At 36.8% G+C, this 20663-nt stretch overlaps 5 protein-coding genes across 18 annotated transcripts; 2 read left to right on the top strand and 3 right to left on the bottom strand.

Moving 5' to 3' along the window:
* Positions 1–214: 214 nt before the first annotated feature.
* On the bottom strand, positions 215–3709 carry LOC111808596 (cyclin-B1-2). Its single transcript, XM_023694680.2, has 5 exons — positions 3574–3709; positions 3195–3393; positions 1530–1630; positions 1342–1439; positions 215–495 (listed from the first exon to the last, which is right to left on the bottom strand). Exons 2-5 carry the CDS (start codon positions 3318–3320, stop codon positions 395–397), a joined length of 426 nt encoding a protein of 141 aa, XP_023550448.1. The 5' UTR covers positions 3321–3393; positions 3574–3709; the 3' UTR covers positions 215–394.
* LOC111808598 (uncharacterized) lies at positions 3627–8609 on the top strand. 14 transcript variants are annotated; one of them, XR_015411526.1, is made up of 6 exons: positions 3627–3767; positions 3911–3999; positions 4068–4146; positions 4710–4743; positions 4844–5012; positions 7915–8070. XR_015411526.1 is itself a non-coding variant. In XM_087116876.1 (5 exons), the coding sequence occupies exons 1-5, from the start codon at positions 3745–3747 to the stop codon at positions 8127–8129; spliced, it is 291 nt and encodes a 96-aa protein (XP_086973002.1). In that variant the 5' UTR covers positions 3629–3744; the 3' UTR covers positions 8130–8609. The 14 variants fall into 14 exon arrangements, 2 of the variants coding, with proteins under 2 accessions (XP_086973002.1, XP_086973001.1); XR_015411522.1 differs by having other exon boundaries at positions 3629–3767; positions 3932–3995; positions 7910–8070; XR_015411521.1 differs by having other exon boundaries at positions 3629–3767; positions 3932–3995.
* On the bottom strand, positions 4926–7916 carry LOC111808597 (uncharacterized). The gene is made up of 5 exons (XM_087116874.1): positions 7231–7916; positions 7105–7149; positions 6768–7034; positions 6501–6685; positions 4926–5169 (listed from the first exon to the last, which is right to left on the bottom strand). The coding sequence occupies exons 1-5, from the start codon at positions 7448–7450 to the stop codon at positions 4993–4995; spliced, it is 894 nt and encodes a 297-aa protein (XP_086973000.1). The 5' UTR covers positions 7451–7916; the 3' UTR covers positions 4926–4992.
* A 267-nt stretch (positions 8610–8876) lies between the features above and the next one.
* Positions 8877–10531, bottom strand: LOC111808599 (allene oxide cyclase, chloroplastic). Its single transcript, XM_023694683.2, has 3 exons — positions 10213–10531; positions 10004–10125; positions 8877–9624 (listed from the first exon to the last, which is right to left on the bottom strand). Exons 1-3 carry the CDS (start codon positions 10430–10432, stop codon positions 9223–9225), a joined length of 744 nt encoding a protein of 247 aa, XP_023550451.1. The 5' UTR covers positions 10433–10531; the 3' UTR covers positions 8877–9222.
* A 5074-nt stretch (positions 10532–15605) lies between these two features.
* Positions 15606–18312, top strand: LOC147789784 (uncharacterized). The gene is made up of 3 exons (XM_087117108.1): positions 15606–16793; positions 16888–16974; positions 17612–18312. Exon 1 carries the CDS (start codon positions 15817–15819, stop codon positions 16732–16734), a length of 918 nt encoding a protein of 305 aa, XP_086973234.1. The 5' UTR covers positions 15606–15816; the 3' UTR covers positions 16735–16793; positions 16888–16974; positions 17612–18312.
* The last annotated feature ends 2351 nt before the right edge of the window (positions 18313–20663 follow it).

The following is a 20663-nucleotide window of genomic DNA, read 5'->3' on the forward strand; positions in this document are numbered from 1 at the left end:
AAAATCACTCCGAAACATGTTTTTAATCATTGAGAATCAACGTTAAATTGATTTTGAATGATTAAAAACATAGTTTGGAGTGATCGAAGTGATCTTTTAACTATTTCGTAATCACTTTCTAACATACCTATGGTATCTCATGCAATTGTAAAAAATCATAAAAATCCAAATAATCACAATCACAAATCCCCAAAATCACAACACTATCAAGAACTGAAGCCAAAGGTATCTATTTATAAGAAATCAGATAAAAAGTTGGGATAACAAACAGATGATATTGGCTATGAAACTCATAGTTTGGCTCACAGGAAGCAAAGATGGTGCTGACCAACAAACAAACAGAGGTCAACAAAATTACGGGCAGACTGAGGCCAACAATGAAATTGAGATGAGATTATATGAAACTTGGGCAAACTGGTCCCTTGGACAGGCCAAGGCGGACTTCCATTCCATGGTGCATGTCCAATGGCCTCAAAGATTCAGATTCCCTTGGGTCTGCAAATCACGTTCACATAAACAAGGTGTATAGATCAAAACTGGCAGAGACTATTATCTAAAATGGGTATTTTGAGCAACAGATGACTGCACAATTGAGATTCATTATGTTAAGTCAACGTGAAAAAGAAGGGCGAAAAAATGGCCATAGCAATTCATCCTCCTTATGTCGGATGTCCCAGTCATGTTTGTCCAGGACGGTTTGTCCATGGCTGCATGTCCATTCCAAACCCCTTTTGCATGCTTTCATCTTAGATAGAATTTTACTCTTTCATGTTGTGTCAACATGAGGGTGTATGACCGGTCACCAAAATCATGTTCACACTCAGGGCTAAAAATGCCCCAAAATATACAATAGAGGGATATGACTAATCATGCTATCAAAGTCGTGCCTAATCGCTTTTAGCTTATAACATTGTTTTCTTTCAAATTGTTTTCAACGTATTTCCTCACTCACGTTTTCCAAACATTTCTCTTAAACGAGACCTGAGGCTCTAGTATACGCTGTCATAGTCTACGAAGTCATAATTTCTCACGGCTGACTTGTTTGCCGAGTTAGAACAAGTGTCGTACAATCGTTGTCCCGTAGCCGCAAGAGTGCGTTGTGACACCCCCGCAGAATCACACAGCACATACATACCCGACTATGGATTTCGACCCTTACACATTACATCACTCGGTCCCTCCCCTTTCCTCAACCATGTAGACACTTGGGTGACTTAATAATAGTCCTAAAAAAACTCATTACGCTCAAAAGAAATATTTAAGGCAATGAAAAAGCTCTACCTAATGATGAAAATGTATAATAGAGAACAGAATCAGATGAGTTATATGGATTTATTTTACCATTTAGATAATCTTCAAAGCCAAAGTCATCCAAGCTTCCAGTAAGAGCCTCCAAACCCAACATTGAAGATGGAATAGGTCCTGGAGGCCTTTGAAATCTGCAATAGTTTTAACTTAAAATAAACAAGTGCTCCAACTTAGAACACACCAAGAGAGATACAGCATCAATACAAGAAGAGTGGCCTTACCGAGAAAGAATTTGCCTCTCAAAATCCATCTTCAATGGAAAAGCAGATCCATATGTATTCACCAGAATTTTCCTTTTCATCTCTTCTTCTGTTCTTCTCGTCTATATCAAGAAAAAAATAGGAACATGATCAAGCTTGTTTTTTCATCCCAAGTATTCAAAGGAATGTATCGTGGTTCATCCACCTCAAGGTTTTAAAACGTGTCTACTAAGGAGAGGTTTCCACACCCTTATAAATAATGCTTCGTTTCCCTCTCCAACTGATGTGGCATCTCACAATCCACCCCTTTCGAGACCCAGCAAAGAATGTATCGTGATTCATCCACCTCAAGGTTTTAAAACGTGTCTACTAAGGAGAGGTTTCCACACCCTTATAAATAATGCTTCGTTTCCCTCTCCAACTGATGTGGCATCTCACAATCCACCCCTTTCGAGACCCAGCAAAGAATGTATCGTGATTCATCCACCTCAAGGTTTTAAAACGTGTCTACTAAGGAGAGGTTTCCACACCCTTATAAATAATGCTTCGTTTCCCTCTCCAACTGATGTGGCATCTCACAATCCACCCCTTTCGAGACCCAGCAAAGAATGTATCGTGATTCATCCACCTCAAGGTTTTAAAACGTGTCTACTAAGGAGAGGTTTCCACACCCTTATAAATAATGCTTCGTTTCCCTCTCCAACTGATGTGGCATCTCACAATCCACCCCTTTCGAGACCCAGCAAAGAATGTATCGTGATTCATCCACCTCAAGGTTTTAAAACGTGTCTACTAAGGAGAGGTTTCCACACCCTTATAAATAATGCTTCGTTTCCCTCTCCAACTGATGTGGCATCTCACAATCCACCCCTTTCGAGACCCAGCGTCCTCATTGGCACTTGTTCCCTTCTCCAAGACCTCTCAATTCATAGTGTCTAGCTCTAATCCCATTTGTAACAATCCAAGGCCACTGCTAGTAGATATTGTCCTCTTTGGCTTGTTACGTATCGCTGTTGGCCTCACAGTTTTGAAACTCGTCTACTAGGGAGAGGTTTCCACACCCTTACAAAGAATGTTTCGTTCCCTTCTCCAACCGATGTGGGATCTCACAATCCACTCCTTTCAGGACCCAGCGTCCTTGGCACTTGTTCCCTTCTCCAAGACTTCTCAATTCACAGTGTCCAGCTCTAATCCCATTAGTAACAATCTAAGGCCACCGCTAGCAGATATTGTCCTCTTTAGCTCGTTAGTATCGCTGTTGGCCTCACAATTTTGAAACGCGTCTACTTAGGGAGAGGTTTCCACACCCTTATAAAGAAGGTTTGGTTCCCCTCTCCAACCGGAGTGGAATCTCATAGTTTTTTTCTATACAGAGGCCAAATGGGACACTAGATAAGTCACTCTGAAATGAAATTCTCAGCACCATTTTACAACAATTGATAAAACCAGACCCCAAGAATTTCAAAATAAGGGAGTACAATGAGAAATTTGAACAATAAACAGGAAGTAAAACACGAAGCTACAAGTTTCTAATCCGAGTAACTTAAACAAACAAGTGGTTCATCAGCTCCATTGAACCCAGATTATCTTGTCCAATGGCAATTACTAAACAGCCGAAGCCATATAGAAACCAAGTAAGACAACTTAGATTGAAAAAACTGAGAGAGAAGGAAGAGGGGAAATTACAGTTTCATAGATGGATTCAACAGGATGAGATCCAACGAGATCGCTCTTCACGCCTTGGAGCCCAAATCGAAGGGCATCATTCTGGATCCCTCCGATTTCATGGGGAATGGCCTTCGAAGACTCCATTTTCGTTTTCCCTTCGCTCAAGAAAACTTCTTAAACTTGTTCTGCAAGTCGCGCGAGCTTGCCGTGCCTCTGCCTACAGAAGATTGGTAAAGTATCGGTATTTATACAAAACGCCGTGACTTGGAAGAAAATTTTGAATATTGACAAAATAATCATAATTTATTTTGAATTCTTTTCAATTTTATTTTCGGTAGAAAATTACGAATTAAAAAAAAAGAAAAAAAAAAAAAAAAAAAAAAGCGGGGAATAATACCGCACAAGTTCCGTTCCTGGCGGTGGCCATTTGATTGGGAGAGCCAAGTTATTGATTCATTTTGCAGAAGTCTCGGCGACTAGCTATCACATTCTCGGCTAGAGCCGCTGATTCTATGATTCTACTCAGCCGTCTTCCGATCAGCCTCGCCGGACAAAGCAAAAGCCACCGATGACGAAGTCTCGCTTGCGAAAGTATGTTTCTGACTCTATATGGCTATGGATTCCTGTGAGTATTGACTAGGTAGCACTTGGATTGGAATTTGTGAATTCTTGTAAATATGTTGTAAATATATTTCTCTTGTGAGTGCTTGTGTTGATAATCCCATTCGGAACAGAATTGTAATTTGAATATTTAGGAGAGAAATATGCGGCCCAAGACTGCGGGAAGCGATTCGACTTGGGCCAGGGATCACTGCAGAAGTCGGTGAGCTTAATGCATTACATAATTTATCATTACATTGTTAACTGAGAATTTCACTGAAACTCTTGCAGGGAAGGGAGAGAATGCTCTGTATGAAGTCCGGCTTATTTCTAACACTAATCCCGGTGCTTCACCATGATAAAGGATATGGTATAATCAAATTCTGCTACATATTGTGGTTTCATTTAGTATACAAAATGTGTGTAGCCATAGAAAATGTGTTCTTATGTTCTTTTGCATTCTATATATTCTCTCGAGGGTCAAGTCTACATGCAACTTCCATTACATATATCCTATCGTGTAACAACTCAAGTCCACCGCTAGTAAATATTGTATGTTTTGACCCGTTATGTACTGCTCTCAACCTCACAGGTTTAAAATGTGTTTACTAGAGAGAGTTTTACACACCCTTATAAGGAATGTTTCATTTTTCTATCCAAGCAATGTAAGATCTCATATATTGTCATTTGTGGCATTGATAAGATTCTTTTCATCATGCTGTGAATAAACAGGTTTTGCATGTTTTTATTTCGAATACGTATGTGTATGTGTATGTGTATGTGTGTATATATAGATAATTGAAAATGTTGTTTCACGTATGATTATAATATTAGAATTGGATTTTGAATTGATAGCAGCTTCATTTGTTAGTAACTACCTGAAAGGTAATGAAATTAGTAGTCCGAGTTATTAAAAGCTTTGTTTGTCTGAAGGTCTACTACAAAGGCATGCACGTGAAGTGAGAAGGTAAAGCTGCTCCCAACTTTCACCATCCCAATAAACGAGAAATGATATCAACACTAAAGCAGAGAACCCCAAAACTAAAAGCCTTAACCTTTCTACGCAGGCAGGCAGGCAGGCCTGAGGTCCTTCTTCATGATTGCTCTTAATTTCTTAGCGCAAACACAAACCCCCTCCCTAACACCTGCAAAAATATGCCTGAAAATGAAACACAAAGCGAATCTCCTTTCCTTTTCCCATTTCCTCAGTAACTTTTCAGCACCCTTTCAAATGAGGTAAAAAGTTGTTCTTTCTTGTTTTGTGTTTATCCCTCTGTCTTGTTCTCATCCATGACAGGCACCCACCTTGCCTCCACGTTTGCTCCTTTGTACTGTTTCTATCTCCCTTTTCTCCTTTTGGCATCTCCTTTTCTTTGCTTGCTTTACTTCTCACCTGCACTCATATTACACTCATCACTGTTCTGTATGAATATCTGAACACAATGGGATATCTCTTTTATTTGCTACTTTAGGCATTGTCATCTGTAAACATTTCCTCATGGGCGTTTGTAGAAAATGCCTCGAACTTTACTTTAACAACTGGGGTTTAAGATGCAATATCTCTGTGTTGGAATAAAAAATTATGCCTTAAATGAGAAGATTAGCCAAACAATGTTAAGGGCAGTAGTTGAATCACAGTTCAATTATACCAGTGAGACAAAATCTACGTGGGAGGGAGTCCCACATTGACTAATTTAGGGGATGATCATGGGTTTATACGTATGATATTTTTTGGAAAAGCCCAAAGTAAAGCCACTAGAGCTTATGCTCAAAATGGACAATATCATATCATTGTGGAAGAGAGTCATGATTCCTAACAACTTCTCGTGCTCAACGATAACCTTTTTTCGTTCTACTTCTTTTGTTTCTTTTCACTTCTAGTGTTTCCCTTGAATCCCGGCCTTTTCACCTGTGGACTTATTTTGAGATTATACCAACAGATATTGAGGTACAAGCATGTGGATGTTTTATGAATGACAGATGCAATGATTCTGAGACATTTTTTGTTACGTTATTTTAGGCATTTGACCATATCCTTCAAATGCATAACCATTTTTTCCAGAAAGAGAGAAAAAAAGCAGAATTTTCAACATAAAGCAGCAGAAACTGTGAGAGCCCATTTTGAATTTTGCAGGAAAGAATCTCAATGGGCTCCACAATAAAGCAAGAGCGTGGGGAAGGTTGGGTAAGTGGGATTGTTAAGTGAATGGTACAAGAGTTTTCGGTAGATGGTATTGAGGATGGTTGGGAGAGAGTCCCATATTGGCTAATTTAAGGAATGATCATGAGTTTATAACTAAGGAATACATCTCCATTGGTACGAGGCCTTTTGGGAAACCAAAAGCAAAGCCACGAGAGCTTATACTTAAAGTGAACAATATCATAATATTGTGGAGAGTCGTGATTAATACCGTTGGGAAGTTTGGAAGTAAGTTCTGTGAAATTGGCTTTGCTCCTGATACTGATATATTCTTGTTCAGAGCCCTACAGGAATATGTGAAGAGCGTGGTCCCAATTTTAATCTTACACTTCTCCATCTTGTTAGAACATCGATCTGAATCAGTCAAGCCTAATCTTGACGACCCTTTTTGTAGAAATGCACAATCAACGAGGAAGAGAATGAGCTTAAAATTTCTCCCTAGATTTCTTAATTAGTTGGATTTGTTTGAATCTTCCCTCTACTTAATCATGATTATCATTTGAAAGATCAAAGAATGTACGTACCACTTTCTCTGATTTCTTTCTGGGAATGGAATAAGAATTAGATGAACCAGTTTCTTCTTTCCCACAATCCTTTAACGACCTCTCTTTAATGGGAGGCGTGGAAGCAGGGCTAGGACTTGTTGAGCTTCTATCAGGCGGTGTGCTTTGAGTTCCCACATCCTTAGTCATCCCTTCCACTTTCTTTTCTACATCTTAAACAATGAACTTGAGAAACCTTTCAGAGCACATTACGAGAAAAAAGGAACATAAAAGGCAAGAAAATGGTACCTGGAATTTGTGTAAAAGTAATTGGCCTTTCCTGGAGTTGTGTGGAATTTGTGGAATAAACTAAAGGAGCAGACATGGTGATTCTGGTTCTTGAATTTCTGAATGACCTTGCGCTTAGTGACTTAGTAGATAAACACTCCATTGGAACCTCCCCTGAGAGAGGATTGCAAATATATTTCTCTGCTTCATACCACTTTGAGTTCAAAGCAAGCCCTTCTGGCGGTGACAAGCTTTCCCAACTATTATAATTCGACCTGGATTGTAATGCTGCACAAAAACCCTTTTCTATCACAATCTCAAAACAAAGACAGGCAACTCCTTTTCAAACATGTCTTACCTTTGAGAGCAGTAGTGAATGAGTAGGTTGATGGGTCAATTTCATCTGCAAAGAAGAAATCAAGAAACAAAAGATGAGATGATATGAGAGTCAAAACTGATATGAACCACAAAACAGAGAGAGTACCTCTCATGGAGTAGTAGCCTGGGGAAGAAGCAGTGCTGGAGGTGGTTATGTTTGATCTGAAGGATCTCCCATCTTCTTCCCTAAAGCTTCTTAGATATGACCCTGAAAACCTTCTGGAATTTGTGTTCTCACACTTCATCCTTGCCCTTACTGCCCACTCTCTCAAATTTAAGTCATCTGGTTCTTCTCTTCTCTGTGAACCATAATGGAACTGCTCCATTCTAAGGCTTTCAAGAAATGAGCCAACTAGCTTACTAATATCACTCTTCTCTGTGCTTTATAAGGCTAAATATTTTCTTATGTTTGTTTTATGTACACATTCTAATTGTTATTCCATGTCTAAAAAGGCTGAAGAATCATCTCTGTCACAGCCAGAATTACTAAGTTCTTTATTTGCAAGACAAAACAAGTCCATTTCAACAATTTACAGTCTCGATTATTGGTCTTTATTGTTAGCATTCTGTTTCAAACAATGGGTTTTGCACTAAGTTGTTGTATAGCTTAAAGTGTTTCCCATGCATTGTCACTTTGTTAATGGGGTTTTCCTTCCTCCATAGTTTTAGTTTTAAATTTTGATGCTTATGTTACTTTATGTCATGTCATGATCAATGCTCGTCCCAATTTTGTTGTTCATATGATTATGTTCTTGATTTTGAAAATTTTGCCTTTTCCGGTTTAGTGCAGATGTGTCTAGAAAACAAGACGAGTGGAATGGGTCAATGGGGATGCGGTGAAGGATTCTTAAAGAAAATTGCTCATTGTTCATGTATCTTTTCAGGTAACTTTATTTCTCTACGAGCTATAAATATTCTTATAAATTGTCTAATAAGTTCTTAAACTTTTTATTTAGTATTTAATATTTTTTTTTGATAGATCTATTAGAAGATATGTGTCCATGACATTGGAGGAGATGGAGTGGTAGTGTAGAAGGTAGGGGTAGAGAGGTCCCGCTTCAGTGTTTATCTCATCATTATCTTTCTCCATTTTCGTTTCTTGTGCATGCCTACGTTGGTTTCATCAAAATCACAGTTTCTTTTTTTTCTCTCTTTTTTTTATTTTCCAATATTCTAAATAATATTTATAAAATAATGATCTAATATGGTCTTGTCTTGAATTAAAAATTAATTTCATGAAATAATTGTAAATATTTATTTATTCATCCACTATGCTGCCATTTTCCTCCTAGTCCTTTTCTCTATTTAAAAATATAATAACAAGTAAATAAATAAATAAATAAATAAATAAAATAATGCTGTATCATCCATCATGGGCTTGACGTGCATTGGATAAGTTTTAGGGGAGAGTCAAATCTCAAATAATAATTACTTGAGGGGCTAAAGTGTAATATTCTCCTAACGAGTCACACTTTTAGTTGCAACAAACTATTTTGATCATAATTAGCCAACAAAGTTAAGAATATTTAATATTAAATTATAGTTTATCATATATATATATATATATATATATCATATTTGATATTTTATTATAGATAAATATCTAGATATTTATTTTATTATCCTATCCTATGTATCTTTACCTATATTGTTCTTTTCATTTATTACTATTTTTATATTTCACAGTATTGTTCTTTCATGATTAATAAATAGAGAACTTTCACACAAACATTTTCAAAATATGAAACTCAATAAAATTAAACCAAAGGGCTTTATTAGACTCTAAATAAAAGGGCAATTATAAATTACAACCTCTATATTGAACACTCTCGGAGAGTCTACAACATAACAAAGCACACCCTTGTGCTCCAACAAAGTCGATGGGAAGGGTATAATTTCTTGATTTTGAAAACCACGAGAGCATTAAAACACGAGTGTATGATTATCAACGAGCATAATTCAACAGGTTAAGAGGTCCGAGGATCTCTGATCCTATATGCCGTGGAACTATTAAAAAAAAAAAAAAAAAGATTGGTTTACAAAATAGACAAAGGAAACCACCACCCAAGCTGACCGGGTTCGATTCAGTAACCCAACCCTAGTCGGTGAAACCAGAGATGGTGGCATGAGGGTGGCAAGCCTTGGCATTTGCGGTGGGCTCAGCAGCTGGGCTGGGCTCGGTGGGCTTTACAACAAGTTCGGCCGGCAAGTCCCCAATGTCCCTCAAGTAGAAGGTATAGAAGAGTTTGAAAGGGAATACGATCTGCTGCAGCTTAACCTGACCCCTCACACCTTCGAAAATCCCTGACCCACCAGTCACAGCCAGGTACGTGTCCTCATAGGTGAGGTAAGGCCCCTGCACCGCTATGTGACCGTAATCCCCAAAGTAAAAGCTGTAGATGGCCTCGTAATGGTCACCTTTCATCTCCGGTTTGTTTTGCACCAATATGCATAGCCCTGCCGTTATCCCTACCCGTTTTTGTAGGTCTCCGGTGTATAGCTGTAATTTATTAAAAAAAAATCGTGGGGGAAAATAATTAATAAACTATTATGAACGTGCTTCTTTCTACTTTTTCTTGCTTGACCATCGGGAATCTTCCACGAAGAACTAGGACATTAATTCAGAGACTAAGCAGAGAAATCCTCGCTTTTCGATGGCGCTAAGTGAGATTGATATTCACTAAGAAAAATCTTCCGACGAAATAAAAATACTAGCTCTCATATGAATCTAAGCATTCTGTTCAGATTTTCTTATCGGAAAATTACGATTCCCTAAAGACTAGACTACATATAGAAAATACTCTAGAACGAAAATTGATTCAGTGAATTCAAAATCAAAGCATAGAAAACAAGATAAACAGATCATAAAGCTCACTTACTTTGTTCGTAAAGGGAACCAGATCGCCAAGCGCATTCGTATTCTTCTGGCTTAACTTAAGATATGCAGGACTTTGACGATCTCTCTCGTTGATTTCATAAACATATAGTTCCTGAACTTTACCTACGGAAACCAAAGAAACGATCAAAATCCACACAAATCCTCCAAAACAAATGTCGATTCATTGAAAAAAAAAACCTAAAAACTCACTCGGATTAGGAGAATCAGAGGCACTGCCCTGACTACGGCAAGAGAACGATCTTCCAGATGTGGAGAAACTCAGATTCTTCTTCGGAGCGGAGAAGAGCTTGGAGCTCTGAGTGAACAATTGACCAGGAAGCTTGACGGAAACAGGCCGATTAACAGAGGAATTAGTCGGACTCGCGCAGGATAATCGCACGGAGTTGGAAACTGCTCGCAAAGTTGCCATGGACGACGATTTCGATCCCTGATTTTGGAGTTTGGATGGAGAGAAAGTGGAAGAAAAAGTGTTCTGAGAGAGAAGAAAACGAAGGGATTGGGATTCCTAAATAGAGAGAATATTTTTCGGTGTTTTTAATTAATAATTTAAATCAATAATTTTTGGGGTATTCTAGCGTCTGATCGCCGTCGGGGACGTGGACGGCGCGCATGTGGAAATGGTGGAGACGGCGGCCAACAAGAGTCAACCCGACGACGACTGCACGTGGCAGCTCGCAATTGGAAGCCGTGGTAAATTAGTCTTCCAGTTCTATGGAAGGTTCGGTGTGAACGCCTGGACCCGATTATCACGTGTGAAAACATCAGGTCGGTGGGCCAGAATTTCCATTCACTTGTCGGTGAGAATATCAAAATTATAGAATTTAAATTTTAAAGAGTTTTTAGAAAAGAAGAACGGTCGGCACATTTTAAAACATTTAACGGATAAATTATCTCTAAAATAAATAAATAAATAATAAACAACACTTTCTTTATTTTCTAAAATTTTAGTATTTATTTATATTTTTTAACCTTTAATTATAGTAATTTTAATGGTAAAAATGGCCACTTAATTATGAGATTATTTTATACACTAAATCATTAGAAATTAAAATATCAAAATATTTTTTAAAAAACCCAAAAAAATATTTGAACGATGATAAACATGTGCATTAAAAAAAAAAATGATGAACATGTGCATTAGAAAACGGTTATTGATTCTTTTAATGACATATTTAAAAACAAAAATATGGTGCACTAACTATACATAACTCGATAAGATATTTTATTTATTTATTTATCTTTGCTATGTGAAAAAGTCGTTTTATTACGTGGATTAAAATAATTCAAATATTTAACCTTTTGATCTATAGTTAAATGTCACCGTATTAATTACTTTATACAATCAATTGTGGTGGGAAAGGCATAGAATAATTATTGCTTCACTTTTATAAATTAAAAGGGTTCAGATATGATTGCTGAGGTAGGTGAGACAACAACATCATTATTAGTAAATTATTTAATCTTCATAGGAAATTACGTTTTTATCCTTTAATTTTGTTTCTCTCTATTTTGAAAATGGTCTAATTTAATTTAGTTTATAAAAATTTAATTTATTTTTAATTCAATTTTTGTAATTTAGTCCAACTTTATTAATTATATTCCGTTTTTTAAATAATAAAATGGTAGGGTTGGAGTTTAATTTAAGTGAGGACTAAATTGTAATTTTTTAAAATTATTTGGACAAAATTGGAAGTATGTCTAAATTTTAGGGGCTATGAAAATAAAAATTGTAATTTAATTTAAAATATTATAGGGAGTAAAGTAAATTGAAAGTGAAGTCCAATAAGGCCCATAAAAGCTCAATGCTCGATGTGTGGGGCTTAGCCCGAGAGGCCTATGGAGTATGGCTTTGAGTTGTCAGCTCGCCTGCTAGGCGGCACCACCGTTTGATTTTTGTTTTTTTATAGGTTCGTTCATAACACTAACGGGTCAAAGCGGATAATATTTGCTAATGGTGGGTATCAGCTGTTACAAATGGTATCAAAACCAGACACCGAACGGTGTGTCAATGAAGATGTTAGACTCTTAAAGGAGAACGGAACATTCTTATAAGAGGATGTAAATCTCTCCCTAATATACATGTTTTAAAACTGTGAGTCGGACGGCGATAAATTTGAATTGTTACCATTGTTAATTTAAAATATATATTTTTACTTATGATAAAATTATATTAAAAAAAATTTACCCCGTGACAAAATTAACCAACAAAATTGTTTTTTTATTTAATAAATTATTGAATTTATAAAAATATTTATAGATTAAAATTTTAAATCTTAATATTATGACCTACAGGTATTTAATTTATAAAAGTTAATACTTTTTAGACATTTAATAATCAATAAGAATGGAATTTGTGAAATAATAATAATAATAAATAATAATATTAATTTTGTTAATCATCCACCCTTGTGGGTTGCCACGTCTAGATTCATCCACTAGACAAGGAATGTGCTCGCGTCCTTAAAATATCCAAACAAACCCCGACAAAATCATACTTAAAAGCAAATTTTTTATTTATTATTTTTTAATTATAAAATTATCCCCGGTTGGAATTATCTTTTATAATGATAATTGATATTTTATCTATTAAATTTTGCTCGAGTAATTATAATTATACGTAATTACTTATTGTTTAATAGGTTAAATTGAAGGTTTTGATTATTAAACTTTTAAATTAACATATAATGGATCTATAAAAATTTTAAAAATATCTAATAAATTTTTACACGTTCTAATTTTGTATCTAATAAATGAGCTTTTAAGTGATGAACTCTTACTTGCCACTTTGAGTTTCATTCTATTTCGTCCCGTACTTTCAAAAAATCTGAAATTTTAATGAATTTATGGTGCATATTGTAATTTTGTAAAAGTTAAAAGGGCGTTTTATGTAAGAATTCGAACAATTGCAACCCCACAACACAAAAGGAAAAAACCTGCAGCTTTGTCAATTATTTCGTCTTTTAATTTTCGTTCGTCATATCCAGCCAAGTTTCATTAAAAGTAGTCTAAGGTCTAGCAATTAATTATTATGTCCGACAATTATACATGGTTGGAGGAGAAAACAAAACATTTTTATAAGCATGTGGAAACTTCTCCTTAACAGACCCGCTTTAAAACGTAAGACTACACTGGGTCGTGTGCCAGTAAGGTCAAAATGGGAAAACTTGCCCACATTCTCTCTCTAACCTTTGAGTTGATCGTCCTTTGTTGGGGGGCCTAGATGAGAGAGAAAGGGAATATGATTTGTGAGTGAAGCATTTCCACACCCAAATCTATTCCCCCACTAATTCAACCTCTACATTCCCCCACTAACTTTAAATCAATCTAACACAAATACCAAAATTTGAAAATCAAACCCTAAACCCTTTTAACCCGTTGACCGTTGAAGATAGTTCTCGATCTTGACTAACAAGAATTATTGAAGAGAATTTACAATAAAGTGGCTTCTCGGTGGAGAATAGAGATGTCCACAGGACGAGATTAACCAAGATCTAGAACTATCTTCAATTTACGAGGACCGTAAATTGGCTTCTGGGTCAAGAATAGAGATGTCCACCAGATGGTAAAGTGGCCCGTTACTTATCATCATCAGCCTCGTCTGTTAGGAAAAGAGTTCCAAAGAATGTTTCGTTGTTCTCTCTAACTGATGTGAGATCTCACAAAAATAGTTCTGGATCTTGGGTAAGAAGAATTATTGTGGATAATTTAGAGATGCCCACGGGACGGGTAAAGAGGGATAATTTCTACCGATATCGAAAGCAATCTCCATCCGTTGTGAACGAGATTTTTGTTATGTCCACAAATAAAGCTAAGTTCTTGAAAAGGAATAAAATGAATTCTCCTTAGTGAATAGGAATATATACTTAAAAAGATCCTTCTAAGATAGGGAAAGCCCCATCTTTTTTGGCCTTCTTGGATTGTATTGTATTGGATGTGTAATAATGTATGGAAGCTATCATTTGTGTTGTAAAAATATAGCAGTTTGTAAGTTGTCTTCTCCCCAAAGTGTCGGGTCTGTCACTTCCGAACTACCTACCGCCCTTTTTAAGAAATGGTTTGTTTCCCTCTCCAACTGATGTGGGATCTCACAATCCATCCCTGGAGCGCCCAGCGTCCTCGCTGACGCACCACTCGGTGGATGGCTATGATATCATATGTAACAACTCAAACCCACAACTAACGGATACTGTCTTCTTTGGGTTTTCCCTTCTGGGTTTTCCCTCAAGTTTTAAAATTTGTCGGCTAGGGAGTGGTTTCCACACCCATATAAAGAATACTTCGTTTCCCTCGCCATGTGAGATCTCACATGCCAATATGAACATAGCTCAACGGGTTAAAACATATATTTAATTGGAAGATGAGCTAGGGTTTTTGAAAAATTGTGAGAGTGTCAGGAGTTGCAGATGCATAAGAAAGTAAATAAACACGTAAACGGTTGCAAAAGGAGGCAAACGTTGTACAACTCCATCGAGTTGAGTGGCAAAATCGAAAGAGTAGGGTTATTGAACCCACGGCTCAGATAATGAGCGAGTCGGTAAAATAGCTCAGCTCTACCCAACTCAACCCAACTCGTAACCCTAATTTATGACATCGAGTTGGTCCTGATAAAAGTATTGAACTATGAATCTGAAAGAGATTCGCAGAAATCCTAAGCCCTAGAAGACAGCTGAGAGGAGGCCCCCATTCTATCTCTGGACTAAAGAGGGTTTTTTTCCCCTTTTTTAAACAGTTTTGTTTTCCCTTTTATGCCTTGGTACCCTGCTCCCACATTTAATGGCAAAAACCCTCAAATCATTCTTCTCTCGGGCCTATGGTTAGTATATATTGTTCACCTCGACTCATTACATCAACCTTACGGTTTTAAAACGTGTCTGCTAGAGAGAGAGGTTTCCACACCCTTATAAAAGAATGTTTCGTTCTCCTCTCTAACCAATGTGAGATCTCACAATCCACTCCCCTTAGGCCAGTGTCCTCACTCCGCACACCACCCAGTGATTGGCTCTGATACCATTTTTAACTGGCACAAACCCACCGCTACTAGATATTATCTTTTTTTAGCTTTTTCTCAAGGTTTTAAAATGCGTCGGCTAAGGTGTGGTTTCCACACTCTTATAAGGAATATTTTGTTCCCCTCTCCAACTGATGTGGGATCTCATAATCCACTCTCCTCAAGGCCCAGCGTCCTCACTAGCACACCACTCAGTGACTGGCTCTGATACCATTTTTAACCGCCCAAACCCACCCCGACCACATATTGTTCTCTTTGAGCTTTTTCTCAAGGTTTTATGAAGTGGTTTCCATGCCCTTATAAGAAATGTTTCGTTCTCCTCTCCAACCAATATGAGATTTCACAATCCACTCCCCTTGGGGGCCAGCGCCCTTGCTAGCACACCGTCTAGTGACTGACTCTGATACCATTTTGAACGGCTCAAACCCATAGTTAGTAGATATTATCCACGGATGGTTTGTTCCCCTCTCCGAACACTAAAACAAACCATAAAAAAAGGTGACTTCTTTTGGTGCATTCTTTTCATAAGAGGGAAAGCAAAAAAAAAAAAAAAAAAAAAAAAAAAAAAAAAAAAAAAAAAAAACCCTAATTTGACATGAAAAGAGAGAAGGTGGGTCTTTTGAAGTCCACTAGTAGTGATATTGGTTCCATGAGTACATGAAAATATGCCATTTCTTCATCAAGCTTTTAAAGTGAAAGCAGCTGCTCAGTTGGTTTAATTACACACAACCTTCACATTACAAACCTAAAGACCCTAAACTTACCCCAAAACCACACAAAAAAACATGTTTTCTTCCACCAACAATCTCCGCCTCTTCCCTCTACAACACTACTTCCCTTCATCCCCCTCCCCTTACCACCACCTCCTGCCGCCTCCTCCCCCTCCTCCGCTGCCGCCGCACCACCCCGAGCTGAACCCCACCAACATCGTCTTCATCGGCCCTCAAGATCCACCGTCGCTGCACGGATCGGGAGGTCCATTTCTACAAGAAGAAGAAGAAGAAGAAGAAGAAGAAGAAGAAGAAGAAGCAAGGATGTCCCAAAATGGTGGGAAGTGTTTTTCTTCTTGTGGGTTAATTACAAAAAAAGGCAGTGTGAAGAAAGATCGGCATAGCAAGATTTACACAGCTCAGGGTTTGAGAGACAGGCGAGTGAGATTGTCCATTGACATTTCTAGAAAGTTCTTTGATCTTCAAGACATGTTGGGGTTTGACAAAGCTAGCAAAACCCTAGATTGGCTCCTTACAAAGTCAAAAAAAGCCATTAAAGAGTTGACAAACAACAAAAATTTGTATAATTTTGACTCTGAATCTGAGGCTAACCAAATAATGTTGCCCAAATCCTCAAACAAAACCCTTCCATTTCATGATGTTTTGGCCAAACAATCTAGGGCAAAAGCAAGAGCAAGAGCTAGGGAAAGAACTAAGGAGAAAATCATGAGCAAGAATCGCCAATTCCGATCCCCGCCACCGCCACCGCCACCGCCACCGCCTCCGCCACCCTCCTCCTCTTCTTCTTCCATACCCGTCTTCCCAAAAGGCGGTACCGACCGTTGGCGGCGGAGCCAACTTGGATCAAGAAAACAACATCATAGGGATCATGTGGAAGCCTTCTCCTATGATCACATCTTCAAAAGGAGAGTGTTATTACAACAATTGCAACAATTTCTATTTTCCACCTCCAAATTGGGACATCAATATTGACTCTTTTGCCAAACCACAATCTGGGTTTTGTTCAATTGCCAACATGGATTCTCTCCCAGGTTTTATTATTATTATTATTATTATTTTTTTTTAATTATTAGGAATCAATTTTGAAGAACATGGATTAATGTTCTTGAGCTGAAATGTTTGCAGAATTTCAAGTTTGTGCAAAGCCATGGGATGCCTGCAGCAACAATCAACACCTTGATCATTAACAGTTTCATATCCCACTTTATATATGTAAGATCTAATCATTATTTGAATCGTTCGATTTCACTTCGTTCTTTCTCTCTCGAGTAAAATGCCCTCATTCAACAAGATCCGTTCATATCAAACCAAGATGAATTGGATTGATCTAACCTTTCGCTTTACAAACTTCAAAAGATTTGATTAAGGATAGTTTATGTGATATTCTATAATTAAGGTCTTTTCTGGGTCAAACGATAATCTTGTTTAGTTGATAGGAACGCGTTTAATTTTCTAATTTAAATTAAGCAACCTCTTATGATATTTTTGCTTTGATATTACATTTTGATCTTGGATTAGCATGATTATAATAGAGTATTAGGAATCTAATTATGTGATCATTAAAAGGCTTGAATATTGGAACATTTCTGTTCTTTTTAAGGTTTTGAGGATCTTACAATTGAAGACAAAGGTTTTGGTCTCTGGTTTGGTTCTATTTCTAGTTTCGAAAAATATGAACGAAATTTTTAGGTCAAAAAACGAGAAACGAGAAACAAAAAACGAGAAACGGGCATCAACTTTGCAAAACCCTAAATACATTGAAATAAAGTTCTTGTTCTTTTTACTTCTCCTTTGATGAATCTTTATGAAGTTGATTTGGTTTTGAATTGTTTATGATATGCCTATGCAGCCAACATGAGTGTTTTGAAATCAGCTTGGAGCAGTGACAGAAAACATGGATGGTTGTGCTGTTTGGTTCCTAGGAAAATGCAAGGAGTTCATTATATGAACTATGAATATGTAAGCATTGGGAGATTGAATTATTTTGTGACACTTGCATTTTTTCTCATTTTGATGTAATTAATGAACCAAAAGAGATTGTATTGGAACAAAATTATTTGAATCCTAATATTTTTCGACTCATCTAACGTTCGATGTCTGTGATATGAGCATGATTCAACTAGTTTCTGAAAAATAAATTCTGGGTCGGTTTGAAATGACTTTCTAAACGCTAAAAAAGAGTGTTTAACCATTTAGAAAGTCTTCAAAACCGGCTCTTAGCTAGTATCAAACTCCATCAGAAACTACTGAACGAGATTTCTACGGTGGAAGACTGACAATTATAAAATTATAGTTCCACTGTGTATCGAAAGATTTAGAAGGGACAACCATAGTATGACAACCAAAAATTTAGGTGAGCGGACTTAAATATCATGTGCCATTGCTCAAGCTCGTAGGAAATACGAGGTGTTCTTGCTTCCTATTATAGAACATGTGACAATTTGATGCCAAATATGTTGGATTTTTTTCTAGTACAACATAGATCATATTGACGAATCCAAGGTAGCATACGTACTATATGGGTCCTATGGTTGTATCTAGTACAACCTTGTATTTTTCTCTTTTTATTTTATAATAATTATTATTTATTTCCCTTCAATTTCCAAAGGAATCCTTAATTAGGGTTTCCCTTAATTAAATCAATAATTAAACATAACTTATATAATTTAGTTCTTAATTTTGGATTAATTAATTAGTTGTCTTCTTTTATTATTATTATTTTTCTTTTTGGGAAAATAAATTTATTTTCTCACTTAATATATATTTTAATTATATTCCAGAGCTTTAATATCTAGACCTCTTTTCCAACAGCCCATTTATAATTTATGTCCAATCCATTAATGGCTAGCCTATATTATTTAAATTTTTTAAAAAAATCCTAATATTTAAAAATAATACCCTTTGATTTAAAATAATATATTTCAGATTTATTTTTTATTTTTTATTTCCTATAAAAAGAAATTAATTGAAAGTAATGATTTCCTAGTTTTAATAACAGAGATAATTTCTTTAATTAGAAAATTATTAGACAATAATTACATGATTATATTATAGTTTTACCCTTTTTGGTTTTTTTACTTTTTACCATCCAAAAAAACTTGTATATATATATATATATATATATATATATATATATATATATAAACAGGAAATTGAAGCAGTGAATGTATGGAAAAGGAAGAATGAGGGTAAAAAATATCGGAAAAATAGAAAATACTGTTACCTTGCGGTGAAAAACAGGAGTGGCTGAAGCTTTAGCTGAGAGATTGAGCTGTACCCAAAGAAAAAAAAAAGGGTTTTTTTTTATTTTTCATGAAATAGTTCATAAAGCCATGCATGCATGTTCTTCAAGGGTAAATAATAAAAAAGAGAGCAGTTTTTTTACTGTATGTTGGGAGGTAAAAAAAAAAAAAAATGGAAGAAATTACAGCTTATCATCATCATCATCACCTTCAGCAGCAGAACTCAGAGAGGGAGAGAAATGGCAATCATCTTTGAGTTGTTTGTTTGAGGTTAAATTTAGAGGTGTGAAGAGAGAATGGAAGAAACAGTGGCACTGACACCAATTTGTACAAAATATAGGGACTAAAAAGTAAAGAAATCTTTCAAATATTGGACCCTAAACACTTTAATTTTATGGCCAGAGACAGGACATGTGCATATAGCTCTATATACAATATAATACCCACATAAAAATCTTCCCTTTTTCTCCCTTTTTCTCTGTTTTAATGTCCATTTAATTCGTTAGCTAAACGAAAATAGAGAGAATTTCTCATGTTATTTTAACAGCTCAAGGTCACGACTAGCAAATAGTCGGCTTGGACTAGCAGTCTCACAGGGAGAAGTTCCCACACTATTGTAAATAACGTTTCGTTTCGTTTCGTTCCCCTCTGCCACCAACTTGATATCTCACAATTATATATTAAAATTTTTTAAAAAATGAAATTTTTATGGAGTACTCGATCCCCATAAATTTAAGGCAGGGACCATATCAATCTCTGTAAAAATAAATAGAAAATTTTACAGAAATGAGAATGAAATAAGAGACGGAGTGTGATGTTCCATACTGGTTGGGGAGGAGAACAAACCACTCTTTATAAGAGTGTGGAAACCTTCTTCGAGCAAAAGGGTTTTAAAGCCTTGAGGGGAAATCCAAATAGGATAATATCTGTTAGCGGTGAGTCTGGGCCGTTACAAATGGTATCAGAGCTAAACACTGGACGATGTGTTAGCCTTCTCGTTGTTCCACGAAGGGGGGTAGACATGAGGCGGTGTGCCAGTAAAGACGCTAGGCCCTAAAGGGGGTGGATTTGGTGGGAGTCCCAGATCTCTTGGAGAAAGGAACGAGTGCCAACGAGGACGCTGGCCCCCGAATAAGGTGGATTGTGATGTCCCACATTGGTTGGGGAGGGGAACAAACCACAGGGTGTGGAAACCTTCTTTGGCAGACGCGTTTTAAAGCGGATGTTGGGCCTCGAAGGGGGAGGAGAACAAACCAGGGTGTGGAAACCTTTTCTAGCAGACGTGTTTTAAAACATTGAGGGGAAGTCCAAAGAGGACAATATCGGCTAGCAGAGAGTCTGGGCCAAAGAGAACCATATCTGCTAGCGGTGGGTTTAGGCCATTACACGGAGACGTGAAAAGCTTCTCTAATTTCGAACGAGGAAAACAATTTTTAAAGCTGTGGAGTAGAGTTAGAGTTTAGGTGGGAGAGTAGGATTGCTGTTCTTCTTCATCCTTTTTCTTCACTCTTTTTACTGTTCTTCTGCTCAAGTTTGCCACTGGCCCCTCTCAAAATCTTCATTAGGCCCTCCCTCTACCTTCTTTTACATGTACAATTTTACAACTTTTTACCCTTTAAGGTAATTTTCAATCATGCTCGTGAATTTAAATTTTACAAA

The sequence above is a fragment of the Cucurbita pepo genome, chromosome 13, assembly GCF_057944985.1.
Source record: "Cucurbita pepo subsp. pepo isolate OVF chromosome 13, ASM5794498v1, whole genome shotgun sequence".
Classification (NCBI taxonomy): domain Eukaryota; kingdom Viridiplantae; phylum Streptophyta; class Magnoliopsida; order Cucurbitales; family Cucurbitaceae; genus Cucurbita; species Cucurbita pepo.